Genomic DNA, 19,305 nt, shown 5'->3' with positions numbered 1-19,305 from the left:
CAAATACTTCATGTCGCAGGATCTAAGGAAAAGGACCATAGGGACTGTGGCAGCTGTTGTTTTTAAGAAGATAGAACTTTGAAGAGTGGGGCCAGATGCTCTGAATATATTTTTTTAGAAATTAGGCCAACAACGTGATGTGAGTGCAGTTTTGCTTACATCAAGCAGAAATGATAGTGCACCGATAAAGGAGCGGTAATGTCCACTGGTTTGCGTTTACTGTTTCTAGTGCACGACTGATAGGTGCAGCGCCTTCAGGACTGTAAAATAAATAACCCAGTGGATACCTCATGCCACATTGAAATGTGGCTCAGGTTTCATTGTTTGATGGAAAAAATTGCAATGTTTTCAAGTATTCTTGGTCTTCTGTATTGTATGTTAATAGCAATTATTTTTATATCAGACGTGAATTTAAATTTAATGAGTGTCTCATGATCATTTCCCTCTCCATGGAGTGGCTGTCCCTTCTCTTTGCTCCAGGACACGTGGGGATGTGAAACAACTCCTAAGGGGACAAAGAGCCAGATCGGTCATCAATGGGGTGGTGGAGGGGACAAGTGGTTAGAATTTCGGGTTGCCTGTGTATGGTAAATCTCATGTGCGCCCAGAGGGGGACAAGCCTACCCCCTCCCCAATGTAAGAAGTAGTCTGGTAAAGATGGGAGTGGAGCATAAATACAAGAGAGGGAGATTTTATTCTGGAGTACAAGGTAAGTGAGTCAGATGTAAGAGCCCTTGTTATTTCTTTAACCTTTTTCTTTAAAGCAAGAGGGGGCAGGGCAGCAGGGTGTAGGGAGGAAAGAGAAACCAGTGAGAGGAAATAAACTGAATCCATAAGCTTCTGTCCCAAGAAGGCTTAAAAGAATGTGAAATGGGAGGTTAGACCATCTGATGGTTTGGAGAGTTTTCTAGTTCTACCAAGTAGAAGACGATGAGAAGAAGACACCTGGGAAAATATTCTCCTTTCTTAACAGGGTACATATCCCAGAATTTTGAGCAATGAGCTAGTTCTAAGGATAATGAGAGTACACTGCTTGCGCCCTGGCTGGGCAGCTCTGTTGGTTGGAACATCTGTGCACCAAAAGGTTATGGGTTTGATTCCCAGTCAGAGCACATACCCAGGTTTCAGGTTCCATCCTTCGTCAAGGCTCATAAGGAAAGCAACTCATGGATATTTCTCTTACACATCAATGTTTCTCTCTCTTTCTCTCTCTCTAAAATCAATGAACATAAAACCTCGGGTGAGGATTAAAGGTCACCTTTAAAAAAAGAAAGAATATACACTCCTTGGGTATAGCATGAAAACATTAAAAGTGACACATTATGATATTTATATATTATGTTTATTAAGAGGGAACAGATTGGTACAGACAAGCAATAGATGACAGACTCTTTAAGTATACCTAGTGCCTTTGTTTAAAACTTGCTTATTTCCCCGACGACAGCCCTACACAGTGTCGCATTTGAAACTTTGTGCTGGACTCATGATCACCGCCTCCCACAATCCGAAGCAGGATAATGGATACAAGGTACTTATATTTTTCTGTCCACACGTGTGTCCTTCTACGTGAAACATAAGCCTTTGCAGTTTGGGTGCACAGGGTATGGATGCTTCCCCATCACCCCTAACCCATCTGGGTGTGTCCCTGCGTTCTCCAGGTCTATTGGGATAACGGAGCTCAGATCATCTCTCCTCATGATAAAGGGATTTCTCGAGCTATTGAAGAGAATCTGGAGCCGTGGCCTCAAGCTTGGAATGACTCTGTGATCGATAGCAGTCCACTTCTTCACGACCCAAGTGCTTCCATCAATAAGGACTACTATGAAGACCTTACCAAATACTGTTTTCACAGGTGAGTGGGTTGTGCACGCACCTCACAACAAAGCACATCTGCGTGCCTTCCCTCTGTCCTCTGATTCGACTTCACAAAGACTCAGGGTTTCTAGGTTGGGGCTACGCCTAGGAGCTCTTGAGCGGTTGCTGGAATACGTGTGTGTGTGTGTGTGTCTGAGAATACGCATTTCCATGGAACGTGTATCCTGAGGTACATTTCTGGCATCAGAATTTGATCTGCATTTACAAAGTTGATAAGGTTTACAAATTGCTCTCCAAAAATGTTACACTAGTTGACACTCCCACCAACTGTACATGATCCACACGTTCTTACCAACATTGGGTATTATCACATTTTTCATGTTTCCCAATTTGCTAGATGAACTAATATCTCACTTTATTTGCATGCTTATAAATAAGTTATTTTTGTACTAAACTATAGGTTAAACTAAACTTTAGTAGAACCTAAACTTCTACTAAACTATAATTTAGGTAAAGTTCTACCTAAACTATAGGTTCTACTCAACTGTAGGTTAAACTAAACTAAGTATTAGTTTAACCTATACTTTGCGGTGTATTTTTTCATTTTATTTTTCATTTGTGAAACCACTTTGCTTATATAGAAAAATAGACTTCGTTATTTTCAAATATTATTTTCCTTTCCCTTGTTACCTTGGGAATTTTTTTGCTGAGCTTTTTAAAAAATTTGAAAATGTTTATCAGTTTTTTAATTTATGACTTGTGGGTTTTGTGTCGTACTTAAGAAGACTTTGTACACCAAGACTATAAAAAACAATTTCCTCCCTGTGTTTTGGACTTGCATGTTTATGTTTTATAATGTTTAAATCTTTTACGTATTGATGGTTTTCACTTTCGCATGAGTTGTGAAGTAGGGAAACAAATCAGATTTTTTTTAAAAGGTTTGCCGTTGTGCCAACATATTAAGTCGAAGAGTCTACCCTCCTTTGATGGATTGGGAAAATTCCTTTCATCGAGTTCTAGTAGCAGTTGAGTGTTTATCGTACATCAGGGTGTTGCTTCAGGCAGGAACCTGAGCCCAGGCTCGCTCTTTCACCCTGTAACGGATGCCATGTCATAAAACAAACTCTGAAAGGCATCCGAGTTGCTGAAAATAACTACGGCGTACAATTTAAAACTTGGATATGTTGGGAGAGGGCTCTTGTACTTGGGAGAGCATGGGTAAGTTTTATTTCTTTTTTTTGAAAAAAAATGGAATTAAAATGATCCTTCGTGGTCTTGTACATCTGTATTCCACTGATGTCTTACGTTCTGAGGACCCTTCCAGGGCTGAGTCATGTTTGTGTAGTTCATCCTTTTCCATGACGCGTCTGATTCTAGGAGTGTGAACAGAGAGACCAAGTTGAAGTTTGTGCACACCTCTGTCCACGGCGTGGGTCACCACTTTGTGCAGTCGGCTTTCAGGGCTTTTGACTTTGCGCCTCCCGAGGCTGTTCCCGAACAGAAAGACCCCGACCCTGAGTTCCCGACCGTGAAGTACCCGAACCCCGAGGAGGGTGAAGGCGTCTTGGTAACCTAATATTTTTAATTATAAAGTTTACCTCTTATATTCAAAACTATGACTGTCTAGTGAAGTAAGTTTTTATGTGTTTTCTTTGTACTGAACAAAAATAATTTAATCATTGGAAATATTTATACTTATTAATCTCCCATCCATTTCTTAAAGGAACTTTCTAATTAGATGATCTTAGCATCAGAATATGAGGGCTGAAATCTAAATGCTTTAGATTTAATTTAACTAATTAAATATAAGGTGCCATGCTTCCTTCATGCCAAAAAAGAGCATTAATAGGATGGAAGTTCATCTCATGATTTTTGTTCCTTAATGGTCATTTTTTCTGATATGAAGGAATCTTCTTTAAGTTTTGGTACCTTCCGCCCTTTTAAAGGGTAGGGTAACAGTGATATTCAGCGAGTCAGTTTATTTTGGTTTGTGAGGTTGGTCACAGGCAAGGCCTAGAAATACCAGTCCGACCACACCCACACTGTCAGATGAGCAGCGGATCCCAAGGGCAGGCTTGGCTCACGGGCTGATGCTCCCGTGACCTCACCGGACTGAGGAAGGAACATGTGACCAGCCAAGACCAGCTCCAGAAATAAAATTCAGCCTTAGTTTGGAGGAAGTTCTCTTTTAGTGCTGAAATAACTGAACGTTTTCAGACTACAGTCTGCTTGATTCTTGATCGAAGCCCTCCTTTTTCTGCTCTCTTTCAGACTTTATCTTTTGCTTTGGCTGACAAAATCAAGGCCAAAATCGTTTTAGCAAATGACCCAGATGCTGATAGACTTGCTGTGGCAGAAAAGCAAGACAGGTACAAATTAATTATGATTACCTACATAGTAGAAAATACGAAGGATGACCTCCTCGGCAGTCGCATGTTTCTGGGGAGTCTGGTCCTATTTGGAAATAATTTCCCATTTACTTTGCAAACGGTCACCTCACTGAATTTCTGTCAAGTCCCCTGACACTGCGAGGTGCTACTCCAGGACCACACGATTGCTGTGCAAGTACAATGCTGATGAAACCCGCCCAGTACGAACCTGGAATTGAAATTACTGTCTGTTACCGGCCCTCATTTTTGTCACCAATTGTATTATGATTAATGATTCAGTGCCTAATGAGGGCAAAGTACTTGGCTTACTGCAGCTTTGTAGTTCTGTATTTGCCGGTGGGCTTGGTAAGAAGCGGGGCCTTGGGGGACAAGTTGGATTTGTGTTGAGCAGACTAGAGGGGAATGGCTATGGAGTTCTGACACGGTGTCTAGGGCAAGTTTGACTGGAGAGTCCGTGCAGAGGAGTGGTAGGCAGCGAGGTGGGGGTGGCCTTGACAGGTCAGGAGTCAAGGAGTTTCCGGTGTCAAATGTGAGGTTTGGGGGATGGTGGAGAGTTACCAAAGAGTTAGGGCTTTAGGTTGTATGAAACGGTTCAATTCTATATCAGCTTTTAGAAAAGGAAGCTAAGGAGATGCGTGCTGAAATGGGAGCTGTACTTCTAGCCACGTGGACCGCAGAGAGCAAGACGCATTGCACCCTTGTCTCTGGCGCCCTCCCCGTAGTAGCCCCGAGCCTGGTCTTAAGGAGGCGGAAGCTACTGCCCTCTGAGAACCAGCAATGCTGACCGAACATTAAGATGCACACACTATTGTTATACTAGGGGGATCAGCATAGTTCTGTTATGTTTAAAAACAGCCGTTGCTGAAGACTAAGTGAAAGCAAATTATACATCATCACCGACATGCTTGTTTTATATGCCCTTCAAAGACTGGGTGTTTGTCTAGGTAAACCAGCTGAGACGTGGTAGCTGCTCAAGTGTTTGTAAAGTGACAGATTTCTGGCCAGTTGTTTAAGTACAGATAAGAAGAACTGTTCCCCCAGAAACTGCCGGGAGCCGTGTTTGGCTGTACTGTCGGTGCCAGAGACTCCCCGGGCCCCTCCGAAGACCGCAGCAGGGTGTGGCTTGCTTTGTCTTTCAGTGGCGAATGGAGAGTGTTCTCAGGCAACGAGTTGGGGGCCCTCTTGGGCTGGTGGCTGTTTACTTCTTGGAAAGAAAAGAACCAAGACCACAGTGCCCTCAAAGACACGTACATGTTGTCCAGCACCGTCTCCTCCAAAATCTTGCGGGCCATTGCCTTAAAGGAGGGTTTTCACTTTGAGGTAAGGCGTCCGGGGACCTGGACTTTCTTTCCCCTTTCCTTCGCTCTGTACAAGGTCTGAGGCACGTCTCTCTTTTGGGTTCTCCCTTCAGGAGACACTAACTGGCTTTAAGTGGATGGGAAACCGATCCAAACAGCTAATAGACCAGGGGAAAAACGTCTTGTTTGCATTTGAAGAAGCTATCGGTAAGGAACGACGAGTCCGGACTTCGTTAATATATAGAACGAATGCAAGTACACGGGGAGAGCTGTGGATTTGGAATTGGGTTCAAAAACTCAGTGCGAAACAGGAGCACACGGTTTGCTTTGCTTCTGTGGCATCCACAGAGCCTTGAACTGTCCCACCTTTAAATCGGCATCTCAGGGTGGTGGTTTTTTCCAGCTAAAAAGAGTATATTGCAAGTAACCAAGCCACTGATGTAAGCAAGTGAATCCTTTCCCCGGGTGACTTAAAACAGTGGTATTCTGTACCTGGCTGCTGGTTCATCAAGAATCCATGTATCTGGGGAGTTGTCCTGTCTCCTCAACTGTGGTGTTGATATCCAGGCCTAGTGTAGTTTATTGTGCCTCTGAAAGTGCTCTGCGGAGGTCTGTCCAGGGGAGGGGAGGATGTTCCTTCATCAAAGTGATTGTCTCCCGAAAGGACGACCCCCAGCCCAGCCAGAATGACGGGAAAAACACGTGTCTTAAATTGTCAGTAGGAGAAAGCAGAGATGAGAGTGAGCGATGGAAACCCGAAGTTCAGGTGGTTGTGCTGGGGATGTTTTAGCTATTCATTTAGGAAAAGCTATGACATATTACACTCACTCTATAATATGTATTCTTGTGACTCACCTGTCTTATTTTCTACAGTACGCATAATATTTAACTTATTTATCAAACAAAGTGCAGTTGCTTAGCTTTGCTTTTTTGTTGTTACAATTGGCGGTCTTGTCTTTCTATAGATTTTTATTTTTTAAAAATGTTTATGTTGGTTTATCAAATACATACTGCATATCGACTACACAGTGATCCTGAAAGAGATGGACACTGACCTTAGCCTACAGCAGCATCGAAGGATCTATCAAATAACTACACGAAAGAGGATAGGCCAGGTATCGACCTGAACCATGTAACTCACAGGAACTCCGGGCATTCAGAGAAGACAGAGTCAGCCCTGACTAGAACAATGGGAAACAGTCTCGTGGGAGCTGGAGGAGTTTGGGCTGCACCTAGGAGACGGGCACACTTGTCTAGGAGGAAGACTGTCCTTACAGGCCATTCAGCAAACACTACTTCAAGGCCTGATATGCGCTAGGCGCTGGGCTAGATTCTTTAAAAGAGTAGTGGTGAATGAGAAGAGTCCACATACTCATACTGTACAACCTCTTACGCAATAGGGTGCATATAGGTACGTGCGTGCACAGTTATAAAGCAGTGGTTTCCAACCTTTTAGGCACCAGGCACCAGTTTCATGGAAGATGATTTTTCCACAGGTTGGGGGCTGGGGGTGGGGATAAAATGGAGCTCAGGCAGTAATGTGAGCGAGTGATGGGGATCAGGATGAACCTTCTCTTGTTGGCCCTGCCACTCACCTCCTGCTGTGTAGCCCGTTTCCATACCAAAGACCGGTATTGGGGGGGTTGGGGACCCCTGTTATAAAGGAACCCACTCCTAAGCGTATGCATCTGACACATGTTTCTGCAGGATATATGTGCTGCCCTTTTGTTTTGGACAAAGACGGAGTCAGTGCAGCTGTCGTAAGCGCAGAGTTGGCCAGCTTTCTAGCAACCAAAAATTTGTCTTTGTCTCAGCAGCTGAAGGCCATCTATGTTGAGTAAGTGTCTATTGACTCTATTTAATTGAAGTCATGTGTTTTGATTAGTTTCATGTGTACAACGTAATAATCTGATACATGTATATATTGTGACATGACCACCACGGTGAGTCTAGGTAACGTGTAGCACCACACATGGTCATATCTTAAATGTTATGTTCTTATGTATGAGACACTATTAGTCTTTCTAATGCTCTTCCTTTAGTTATCAATGTTATTTCTTATGAAAGTAAAACGAGAGATTATCTTTTCCTTTTGATACTTAACCACTCAGTAGTAATTACCATTTGCGATGGCATTAGTCTTCACTAAATGAGAACATTAGTTGCAGAATGGGATTGTAAGGGATGCACGAAAAGATTAAATGTGTTCGTGAAACATCTATTTAGTCTTTATGGAAATCACTCAACTCTGCCTTTCCGGCACAGAAGCAGCCAGACCCACAGCATAATGACACGGGCGTGGCCTGGCTGCGTTAGGGCAGACTTTTCACCCACACGCAGAGGCTGAGGCAAGGCAGCGGTTTGGCGATCCCTGGGGCAAATTGCCATACCTCCTTTTTGATGCTACAGTAGTGCTTCGAAGCTGGTCCTGGTCATTTGTTTCGGTGAATGTTGCAGAGTAGACCGGTTGCTGCCTGTTCTGGATCCACTGTGTAGAATCATGTGTTCCTCATTTGGCCTGTCTTTGGATTTGTTTTGATAGGTACGGTTACCATATTACCAAAGCTTCGTATTTCATCTGCCATGATCAAAACACGATTAAAAAATTGTTTGAAAACCTTAGAAACTATGATGGGAAGAATAATTATCCAAAAACTTGTGGCAGATTTGAAATTTCTGGCATTAGAGACCTTACCACTGGCTATGATGATAGCCAGCCTGATAAAAAAGCTGTAAGTAATGTCCACTTTCATCAGACTCTCCTCTTTACCTTCTATTATGCTCTAAAAAGCCTAGCATATATCATTATGATACTGTGACTTATTTTTTTTAATACTTTATTTATTTACTTTTAGAGAGAGGGGAAGGGAGAAAGAGAGGGAGAGAAACATCAGTGTGTGAGAGATACATTGATCAGTTGCCTCTCACACGTCCCCAACTGGGGACCCGTCCTGCAACCCAGGCATTTGCCCTGACTGGGAATTGAACTAATGACCTTTTGGTTCTCAAGCTGGCAGTCAACCCACTGAGCCATAGCAGCCAAGGCAGAGAAAATGATACTGTGATTTATAATAAATACATATTTGGTCTTTGTCCCCTTTTCTGGCACAGAGCTCCTGAAACCCTTAGAATTTCGTTAAGTGATGAGAGCATAAAGGGGTCTTATGTTGATAAGGTGATTTTTGGAAACCACTCCCCACCTAAGGATGGGGGCTGGTTGCCCGGAAAACCAACCGAGTGATTAAAGAGTCAGAACTTTCAGCCCCACCCAGCCTTCTGTGGACGGGGAAGGGGGTGGAGATTGAGTTCAGTCACAAGTGGCTAATGATTTAATCCACCATGCCCAGGTAACAAAGCCTCCTTCTAACTCCAAAAGGACAGGGTTTGGAGAGCTTCCTCGCTGGTGACCAGGTGGAGGTTCGGGCAGAGACGCAAGCTTGTACAGGGCAAGGAAGCTCCCTGCTCTTTCCCCATACATTGCCCTGTGTTTCTCTTCCATCTGGCTGTTCCTGAGTTATACACCATTTTATAAAAAAACTCAGTTTTAAAAGCCTTGCTCCATGGTTGGCTGGCTTCCCGTGTGGCCGTTGAGCATTCATTTGCTCGTTCGTTCGTTCATTCGTTCGTTCATTCATTCATTCATTCAGGAACAAGTGGAGGCATACCGTGTGCTGCTCACAGGGGTGTTGATGGCATCCATCTTCAGTCCTTCACATGCCTTGTTACTTTCTCTATGGGAAGGTTTGGGAACTTGGGATTCTAAAACTTCAGGGACGTACTTTAATGTGGGTCTCTTCTCTCATTCCTTTTTCTAAATACTTGGTGGGTCTTGGTTGGTCTGCGCAGTTACTTCTTTTAGTTTTGGGAAATTTTCTTCATTTTTGCATCAGGGAAGGAAGCTGGATGGCTGGCTGGCTGTTTCTCGAATAACCTCTTCCCCAGCATCTTCTGTTCTCCCTCAACGAGTTTGCAGTGAGATGCTGGCTCTGCAGGGCTGACATTTTGCTTCCCACGTTCCCTTCCTCCCCATCGCCCGTCTGCATTTTCTTGTCCTACTTTTTGGGAGATTTTTTCAGCATTAACTTTCCATGCTTCTGTTAACTATGGATTTCAGCTCTTACAATCTAATTTATTAATAATGACATCCTAGTCTCCTTTCATGTATATAATATCTTAATGCTTTTAAGGATAGTCATTATGGCTTTTTTAAAAAATGTAAATCTTTTTTTGCTCTGTATGGTCTTTATTCTTTATTTCCTCCGAGTTCTTTTTTTTAGTTTGTTTTGAATTTTGTCTTTTATTTGTTACCTTTTCTCCAAAGCCTAGGAAACTGTAATGGTCCTTTGGGCAGTAAAAAGCTGATTGGAACCTCTGTGTGTGGGCACAAGCCTTGTCCTCTGGCAGACTTCACTCCAGGGAAGTGGGATAGCATATAACTTCTGTAGGAGGGGCCCCATCTGGGGAAGCCTAGCTTTCATTTTGATCTCTTGCTTGAGGGCCATCCATTGGGTGCTGAGGCCCTTTAAGTGGTGGAGAGGTCTTGGGGGCATGGGAAGAGGGAGTTAACATTCACTGTGGACTCTAACCTAATTTCTATTTGCACCGTACGCTACTCTCCATCTGGCCTGGTGTCCCCAGCTCCTGAGACTTTCTGGTTCTGTGACACCAGACAATTAAACCATCTTTTATGAGCTGGTTGCCTGACTGTGTGGGCAGAGGGTGAGGATCTGAAAGGGCCTGATAACTACTTTTAAATACTGCCTTGGCCTCTCTCCTGCCCTTTGCATTACCTGGTGCCTCCAGGTCGTGAGCTTGGCCAGGCCTCTGTGGAACACCTTGAACTGGGTTCTTGTCTGTCGTCGCCCGCAGGTGCTCAGCTGTCGTCCTGTGTTCCGTCAGGTCAGTCAGTTCTGCTCCCCAATCTGTCTTCTGACTCCCGGGATGGGTTGGCAACCCTGTGCACTGCTGTTTCCTGCTTCCCCTTTGCCCTCCGGTTGGTTTTGCTTTTCATACCTCTGTCATTTTGGCCGGGCTTCAGGAGCGGTCAGCGTGAACACATCTGCCAGAAGCTTTATCTTTTGTTTGTTTATAGACTTCTTTTGCATCGTTGAAGGAGATCTAATGTTGTCTTTTTTCTGTTTTTGGAATGCATTATTAATCTATTTAAATCAGTTTCTTGTGGAATGATGTATTTCAATTTGAGTAAAGTTTTAGCAGTTTTAATGAACAGAAGAAAGGATGTTAAAAAGCCTAGTAAACAAAATTACTTAATTTTCACAAATTTCCTGATTATCATTATCTAGTATGTCATTTATACGGAGTACCTTTTCTCAAAGATGCTCTTCCTTTTTTTAAATATATTTTATTGATTATGCTATTACAGTTGTCCCATTTCTCCTCCCTCACTCCCCTCCACCCTGCACACCCCCTCCCAGCCACTTTCCCCCACTTTATTCATGTCCGTGTGTCGTAAGTTCTTTTTTTTTCTATTTTATTTATTTATTTATTTATTTAATATATTTTATTGATTATACCATTACAGTTGTTCTATTCCCCCCCTTCAATCCCCTCCACCCACACCCTCCCTCCCCCACCATTCTGCCCCCCTTAGTTTATAACCACGTGTCTCAAGTTCTTTGGATTCTATATTTCCCCCACTATTCTCACCCTCCCCACTACCTATTTTCTACCTACCATCTATGCTATTTTCTGTGCCTTCTCCCCCCTTCTCCTCCTCCCACTCCCCTGTTTCTAACCCTCCATGTGTTCTTCATTTCTATGGTTCCACTCCTGATCTAGCTGTCCTCTTGGTTTGCTTTTGTTTTAGGTGTGGTTGTTAATAACTGTGTGTTTGCTGTCCTTTCACTGTTCATATTTTTCATCTTCTTTTTCTTATATAAGTCCCTTTAGCATTTCATATAATAAGGGCTTGGTGATGATGAACTCCTTGAACTTGACCTTATCTGAGAAGCACTTTATCTGTCCTTCCATTCTAAATGAAAGTTTTGCTGGATAAAGCAATCTTGGCTGTAGGTCTTTGGATTTCATGACTTGGAATACTTCTTTCCAGCCCCTTCTTGCCTGTAAGGTCTCTTTTGAGAAATCCGCTGACAGTCTGATGGGTACTCCTTTGTAGGTGACTGTCCCCTTATCCCTTGCTGCTTCTAGGATTCTCTCCTTCATTTTGGTCTTGGCTAATGTAATTATGATGTGCCTTGGTGTGTTCCTTCTTGGGTCCAACTTCTTTGGCACTCTCTGAGCTTCCTGGATTTCCTGGAAGTCTATTTCCTTTGCCAGACTGGGGAAGTTCTCCTTTATTATTTGTTCAAATACATTTTCCACTCGTGGCTGTTTCTTTCCCCCTTCTGGTACCCCTATAATTCGGATGTTGGAACGTTTAAAGATGTCCTGGAGGTTCCTAAGCCTCTCCTCATTTTTTTTGAATTCTCATTTCTTCATTCCTTTCTGGTGGGATGTTTTGTTCTTCCTTCTGGTCCATTCCATTGATTTGAGTCCCCGTTCTTTAACTTCTATATTTCCCATGCTGTTCTTGTCCTCCCCCTGTCTATTTTCTACCTACCATCTATGCTACTTATTCTCTGTACCTTCTCCCCCCTTCTCCTCCTCCCACTCCCCTGTTGCTAACCCTCCACGTAATCTTCATTTCTCTGGTTCTGCTCCTGATCTAGCTGTCCTCTTAGTTTGCTTTTGTTTTAGGTGTGGTTGTTAATAACTGTGAGTTTGCTGTCTTTTTACTGTTCATATTTTTTATCTTCTTTTTCTTAGATAAGTCCCTTTAACATTTCATAAAATGAGGGCTTGGTGATGATGAACTCCTTCAACTTGACCTTATCTGAGAAGTACTTTATCTGCCCTTCCATTCTAAATGAAAGTTTTGCTGGATAGAGCAATCTTGGATGTAGGTCTTTGGATTTCATGGCTTGGAATACTTCTTTCCAGTCCCTTCTTGCCTGTAAGGTCTCTTGAGAAATCAGCTGACAGTCTGATGGGAACTCCTTTGTAGGTGACTGTCCCCTTATCCCTTGCTGCTTCTAGGATTTTCTCCTTCATTTTAATCTTGGCTCATGTAATTATGATGTGCCTTGGTGTGTTCCTCCTTGGGTCCAACTTCTTTGGGACTCTCTGAGCTTCCTGGACGTCTGTCTGAATCAGTGAATTTGTTCGGCATACATTTTCATGTTCACCAGGGGAAACTGTTACTTAGGCCAGAGGAGTTCCTGTTACTATTTAAATTTAGAACATGTGTAATTCATTCTAGGTTCTTCCGACTAGCAAAAGCAGCCAAATGATCACCTTTACCTTTGTGAACGGCTGCGTGGCCACCATGCGGACCAGTGGGACAGAGCCCAAAATCAAGTACTACACGGAACTGTGTGCCCCTCCTGGAAACAGGTAGGATGGGGGTGGCAGCTGCTGCGGTTTCTAGTCCCGAAGCTTCCTGATTGGTCCCGTTCGAATGCTAACGTCTTTCCAGTGTGTTGTGTAATCAGGAAGGTTGTCTCCGGACCTACAGCAACATGGTGGCATTAACAGCTGCCTGAAGCCTCCAGGGACGAGCGTGCTCACTTTCATCTTCATTACTTACTTCTCTTTCTCTCCCAGCTTTTCTTAAAGAAGAGCCAATATCAAAAACAGGTCTTGCACCGCAGAACTGGGGGGTCCGGTAGCTTCGGGGTCATGTTTCTGCGACTGAGGGAAGGGGTTGGGTTGGTCACTGTCCAACAACTGTAACGTTTTGAACTTGAACAGCTGCGGTGTGTGTGTTGGTTCGCTTGTGTAAATGTGGTACTTGCATACCTGCCTAACCCACAGCTAGCTAGCATCTCTCTACTTAGATTATAGTTAAGAATTGGGGGGAAAAATTTTAAGGTAAAATCAGCTCTGTCCAATAGAAATAAAACGTGAGCCACATATGCAATTTTAATCTTCTACTAGTGAATAGAAACAGGTAAAATTAATTGTGATAATATGTTATTTAAGTTAATATATTTAAATGTCATTACAATCTGTAATCCATAAAAAAAATTATTATTTTACATTTTTGTCACATGAAGTCTTCAAAATCCATTCAGTGTCTTACAACTTACTATGTATCTCAGTTCAAATACCAATTGAAAAAAATACTTGATCTATATTTAAATTTCACAAAATTTACAGTTGGAAAAGTAGATTTTGATGCCCCAGTTGTTTCAGTCATACTTCAGTTTTCCAACAACTGAATCAAGTGTCAGTTTTTAAATTTGAATTTCAATCAGTCAGATTTAAATGAAATTAAAAAGGCAGTTTGACTCTTGGTTGCTCATCTCAAGTGCTCTGTGGCGCCATGTGGCTAATGGGTACTGTAGCAGACAGCCTACACCCAGGTAGTAGTTACAACATTGGTGTACTGAAGTTTTGCTTGTACAAGGGGTGTTCTGGCTTTGAATCAAATTTACACTATGTGGAAATAGAGGCAGAGCAAATTTACTGAGCAACTTAAATTGCAAGGCAATGGCAACTAAAAGGTAGCAAATTGTCAGGGTAGGGAAACAGTCCTTAGGGTTAGACTCTCCTTAGGGGAAAGTGAATGCTGATAGCAAAGCCAAAAATACTGAAGCAAAACCAAACCAGAAACATGGAAACAAGAACTCAGAATGTTACTACTGCTCTGGAGTTTATTGTAAGGGAAATTGCATTCTGCACCCAGTGGTCCCGAGTCTTCTGAGTAAGAAAGCGTTCCAGAGGAAAGTCGTGATTATGGGTCTCAAACATCAAGATACTCAAATATATTTACTAAGTCATGGGACTGTGTAATGCATTTCATTCCAGATTCCCATTCAAAACCTTTTTGCGTTTAAAGGGCAAAAACTCAACTGTTTAGCAGTAGTTCTTATCCTCTCTTAGTGTTTTTATGTCTGTGTCCTACTCTTTTGAAAACAAATCGACGTTAGTCCAATTTATAGAGGTTTTCTATATATATATTTGTCTTTTCATTAGCCTGTGAAAATGCACCTAACATTTCAGAAAACTTGCCTTTATAATAACAATACTATTGAATGTTTAAGGATCTATGGTGTTTAAGATCCTGGCTTGCCTTTATTAATATTAAATGCGACGCTAAGCACGAAGTCATCCGTGGACGTGCTGTTAGGGCTGAAGCCAGGCACCAGCTGTGCAGCAGCAGCAGTGAAGCTAACCCTAAGGTGTCCGTACTTCCTGCGATAACCTTAGATAGTAAGTGGTCGTGTCATGAGTTTCGTTGGGTCCTAGAATTTCACAACACTAATCCTTTAGAATGTAAACCCCTTTTGTTTATTTATTTGTTTGTTTGTATTTTTCAAATCCTGACTTTTAAAAAATATTTTTGTTGTTGCTGTCTTTAGTTTTTATTTCGGGAACTTTCAAACCTACAGAAATTTGGAAACGAGGTAGTGAATGTCACATGCCCTTCCTTAGACTGGGAGTTGACGAGCTTCGCCTGTAGAGAGCTAGACAATAAATGTTTCAGGGTGTACGGGCCGTGTGGTCTCTGGGCAGCTACTCGGCCCTGCTGCTGCTGTAGGGGGGAGAGCAGCCACACGCCTGAAGGAGTGGGCATGGCCGTGTGTTCCAGGAAAACCGCATTTACCGTGACAGGCCAGAAGCCCCAATTTGCCTACCCCAACCCCTAGAATTAGCATTCTGTGATATTTGCTCTTTCTCACCGTATGTATGTATATATATTTGCCCTGAGCCGTTTGAAAGTAAGTCACGGACTTCGGTATGCATTCCTAAGAACAAGGACATTCTCTTACTATCAAAGGTTTAAATAATAATTGTATCAGGCAGAGTTCAAACCAACAAAACCAGTAGGAGATATATATATATATATATATATATATATATATATATATATATATACATATCTCCTACAGACATACAGTAGATATAATAAATTCATTGTCAAGTTTTAGTTTTAGGTTATGGTTGAAAAAAACCACAATAATTACTAGTTATGTGCCTTTGAGAATTTTTTTTTCTCCAAAGCATGATTATGGAGGAAAAAGACCTGTGTGATTCTTATGTACTTATGAAGCATAATTACTTCATATGTTACCAGTGGGGGTAAAAATAATTATAACGAGAGCTCCATTTATTGAGGTTTTTGGGCCAGGTTCTGTCCTAATTGTTTTATGTAATTTATCTCAGTCTATACAACAACTCTCTTGGGAAGGTGAAGTCTTTATCCCAGTTTCACAAAGGAGGAATCTGGGCCTTCCAGAGGCTAAGCCACGTGCCCAAGGGCACCCCCTAGTACCCCAGTAGAGCCAGAATTAATCAAGTGGGTTAATAAAATATATTAAATGGATCGTTTTTGTTGTACTGCTTAACTTGCACAATGTAAAAATGGTCTTAACCAATTACAAGAATTGCCATTTCCAGTAAAATAAAAAGTTTGCATATGTTAAATATGGTCAAATAGGAAGTAGTGTGATTTTAAATTGAAGGATTTAGTTTTTTACACCAGCTTTTTGCTTTAGTTCTTACAGTACCGCACCCTGTGCTGGTGGCCTGTGGCAGGAGCTGCTGGAAACTTGTCTAATCACAAGTCCTTTTTATCTGTCCCCTGCCTTCCAGTCATTTACGTATGAATGAGTGTTTTTGGAAACTTGATTTCCTTGGAGGGATCTAGCTCCCCAGATTCCCTGCTGTATTTCAGCTGTGGCCCCTTTGTTCTGCAGGTAGGATGATACAGAAAACCCGGGGGTCTGAGTTCTTGGTGTGTGCTGAGCAGGGCTGCTAGCAGGCTCCCCATTTCTGTCCTTGCTGGACGGCCTTGCAGCTGCCTCTGCCCTGTGGCTTCCAGCAGTCTGAGGGGAAACAGGATCAGGAACATCCTTATCCTGGGTGGCTGAGGACAGAACAGAGTCGTCTGTGAGGTTCAGGATATAAGGACGCCAGAACCATGAAAGTTGTGTCTGCACTGTTGGGTACAGACATTGCTTAAGGAATAATGCTAGGCCAGAAATTGTGTTCCTTAAAAGTTGTTTTGAGGACTGTGAAGGGATGATGTTTTGTTTGTGGTTGAGGCTTTGGGAAAACCTGTAGGGAAAATAATGGATATTGTCTCATGGGATTTTTTTTGTCTACGTCAACAGAGGCTGAAGTCATTGGAGGTCTGTTTTGTCTGAATTAGTGCTCTTAAGGTTGTGTTTCCCTGTTGCTTGGTTAAAATACACTTTGGAGTAATCTACTAATCTGGGATTTTCCCCCTTATTTTGCAGCGATCCTGAGCAGCTGAAGAAAGAGCTAAATGAACTAGTCACTGCTCTTGAAGAATATTTTTTCCAGCCACAAAAATATAACCTCCAAGCAAAGGCGGAGTAAAATATTCCAGCGTTGAAATATTACCTGCAATTCCATTTACCTGCAATTAAGCAGAACTTGATTTGTTAAGCATTATTCGTGAGGGCCAAATAATTTAAACTGTCACTACAAGTATTTATGGTTTTTTAATAGATCTACATTCCTCATTGTTTTATGTGTGATCTTTAACATAAAAGCAGAGAAGATGGGCAAGCCTAAGAAACCAACATTCCTATTAAAGGTTGATGCTTGGCATTATCAAAATTTGAAAAAATGAAGATATAAAAATATATTACGGATATGCTTTAATTAGAATAAACAACAAATGTATGTTTTCCCTCTAATTCTTGTTATGAATAACTGAAATAGCCAGGATGTCTACACAGTTACTAAATATGGGGTGATCTTGTGTTGGACTCCTGCCTTCTGACATGTGCAGGCGTGCCTTGTTTACAGAGCTCCGCTGTACTGAGTTCACAGTGTTGTGTTTTTTTACAAACTGAAGGCAAGGCCCTCCACCAGCGAAAAGATTGCAACTGGCTTTATTCTGTACTTGCTTTATTGTGGTGGTCTGGAGCTGAACTCGCGATATCTCTGAAGTGTTCCCGTATGTTTCTGGGGTGGGCAAAGTAGGTTGTCAGTTAACAGTTGTATGTGTGGAACATAATATAATGAGTAATAGCCCATAATCCAAGAATAAACTTTGTGATTCGTGTACTCACAACTGTAAACCTACTTTGGACCACCCTGTGTTTACATTTCTATCATATTGCTTATAAAGTAAAATAAATGAACAGATCAAATGTGTTCATGTTTAGGGAAAATATAGTTTATAGCAACCTGTAAAAAGGAGCAAAAGATACTTTAAAAAGATAAATTTTTTTATCCAAACCCTTTTAGTTATAATACACCATTATACATTATACGTGTACTAGGAAAAATCAGCTTAAGCATTGTTGTTCAAATGCATTAGCATTCATTTTATCTCTTTAAATCTTGAATCAAACAGCTGGTTATTTGAAACTTGCAGAGTACTTTATTGTACAATTTTTTGCTCTCTCACAGTTTAATTCTTGTTCCTGAGGCAGCAAGGATGATAAATAACTATCTACCTGACTTTGATATTTTATTGCCTTGTTTGTACATAATTAAAGTCTAAAACCAGACTTTTCTATAATATATTGTCTTTTTCAGGTTTGTTACTTTAGCCTGTGCCTTTTGCCTTCCTCATGACTGTCGGCCTTTCAACCTTCCAAACGACTCCCACTGACCATGCACTCGTGAGGCGGGGCCCTGCTGTTCTCTCTGCTTCATGTATTTCATGTGATTTTTCAAGCAAATGGTTGTCCATGACTATTCTTATTGTTAACTGAAATGGTTATGAAGTGTTTCAGAACAGTGGAAAATTATATTATTGTTGACGATCATTTTTCTAATGTAAAGGAAAAAAATGGTTTTCTATCTTAGTCATGTAAGCTTGTGCCCTACCAGAACTCTCAAATCTACAAAATTGAATACACTCTATCAGCCACTTCATTGCAGAAGCTGTATGTAGTCCGGGTTGTAATGTCTTCAAGTTTCAAACTATTCTCTGGACAAAAAGAAATGGTGGGTCTGCATTCTCTGAGTTTTTGAGCGTGTAAACTGGACCCCGGCGCAGAGTCCCTTCTGAAAATGCCGAAGGGATGGAGCTCCAACTCTGCTTCCATGGAGCTTGTGGTCTAACTGGACAGCGAGTAATCATAATGGTCACACCTACAGATTCTGTAATAGAGTTTTGCCAAGTACTCGGAGGTCAGAAGTGAGAGAGAGAGCCATTCCGCCCAGAGAAAGCCTCCCGGAAGAGGGGGTGAGCGAGCTGCTTCGCCTTTGGAGGTGAGGAGCCTCTGAAGATGGAGTAGAAAGTCTTGTAGGCACAGAGCACAGCGTTAGCAAAGGTGTGCAGGTGCTGGGTGTGTGTGTGTGTGTGTTGGTGGTGGGGAGGAGAAGGGGGAGAGAACGGGACCCAGATGTAAACCTCAGGTCAAACCCTACTCTTCAGCTACTCAGGTGAGCGGGTGGGCTGTCACACCTAGAGGACATTCCCCCGACTTATTTCTCACTCATATTTCCAAGAAATAGCACACCCTGGGCGCTCACACACTATTCCATGACTTTTGTCACGGGATTCAGGGTGGCATAGTATGTGTGGTTCATAAGGCCCCCAGGTTCTAATGTTGGTCTGCTGCAAACCAGCTGTGTGGCCCTGGTCAAGTCACTTCACTTCTCCATCTCAAGTCTTGATATATTTCTAAACTTGTTTTTAGGGCATTTCCAGGTGCACAGAAACTTTGTACGGAGATTTCCCCTCTGCATGCACAGCCTCCCCTGTTACCAACCTCCCCCACGAGAGTGGTCGCTCATCACTACTGATGCCCCCGCCTGCACTGACGCATTGTCCCCTGAACTGCACAGAC

At 42.3% G+C, this 19,305-nt stretch overlaps 1 protein-coding gene across 1 annotated transcript in view; it reads left to right on the top strand.

Moving 5' to 3' along the window:
• Positions 1-18,380, top strand: part of PGM2 (phosphoglucomutase 2) — a 30,874-nt gene extending 12,494 nt beyond the window's left edge. The window contains exons 5-14 of the mRNA XM_037064352.1: positions 1,445-1,528; positions 1,659-1,852; positions 3,193-3,382; positions 4,087-4,184; positions 5,345-5,525; positions 5,617-5,710; positions 7,211-7,340; positions 8,046-8,235; positions 12,783-12,916; positions 16,768-18,380. Of these exons, the coding sequence (XP_036920247.1) occupies positions 1,445-1,528; positions 1,659-1,852; positions 3,193-3,382; positions 4,087-4,184; positions 5,345-5,525; positions 5,617-5,710; positions 7,211-7,340; positions 8,046-8,235; positions 12,783-12,916; positions 16,768-16,870 (1,398 nt within the window). The 3' untranslated portion in view covers positions 16,871-18,380. The remainder of the gene's footprint in view (positions 1-1,444; positions 1,529-1,658; positions 1,853-3,192; positions 3,383-4,086; positions 4,185-5,344; positions 5,526-5,616; positions 5,711-7,210; positions 7,341-8,045; positions 8,236-12,782; positions 12,917-16,767) is intronic.
• Positions 18,381-19,305: the final 925 nt, after the last annotated feature.

The sequence above is a fragment of the Sturnira hondurensis genome, unplaced genomic scaffold, assembly GCF_014824575.4.
Source record: "Sturnira hondurensis isolate 20B ecotype Veracruz unplaced genomic scaffold, ASM1482457v3 Scaffold0015056, whole genome shotgun sequence".
Classification (NCBI taxonomy): Eukaryota; Metazoa; Chordata; class Mammalia; order Chiroptera; family Phyllostomidae; genus Sturnira; species Sturnira hondurensis.
This window is presented reverse-complemented; position numbering and strand designations above follow the sequence as displayed.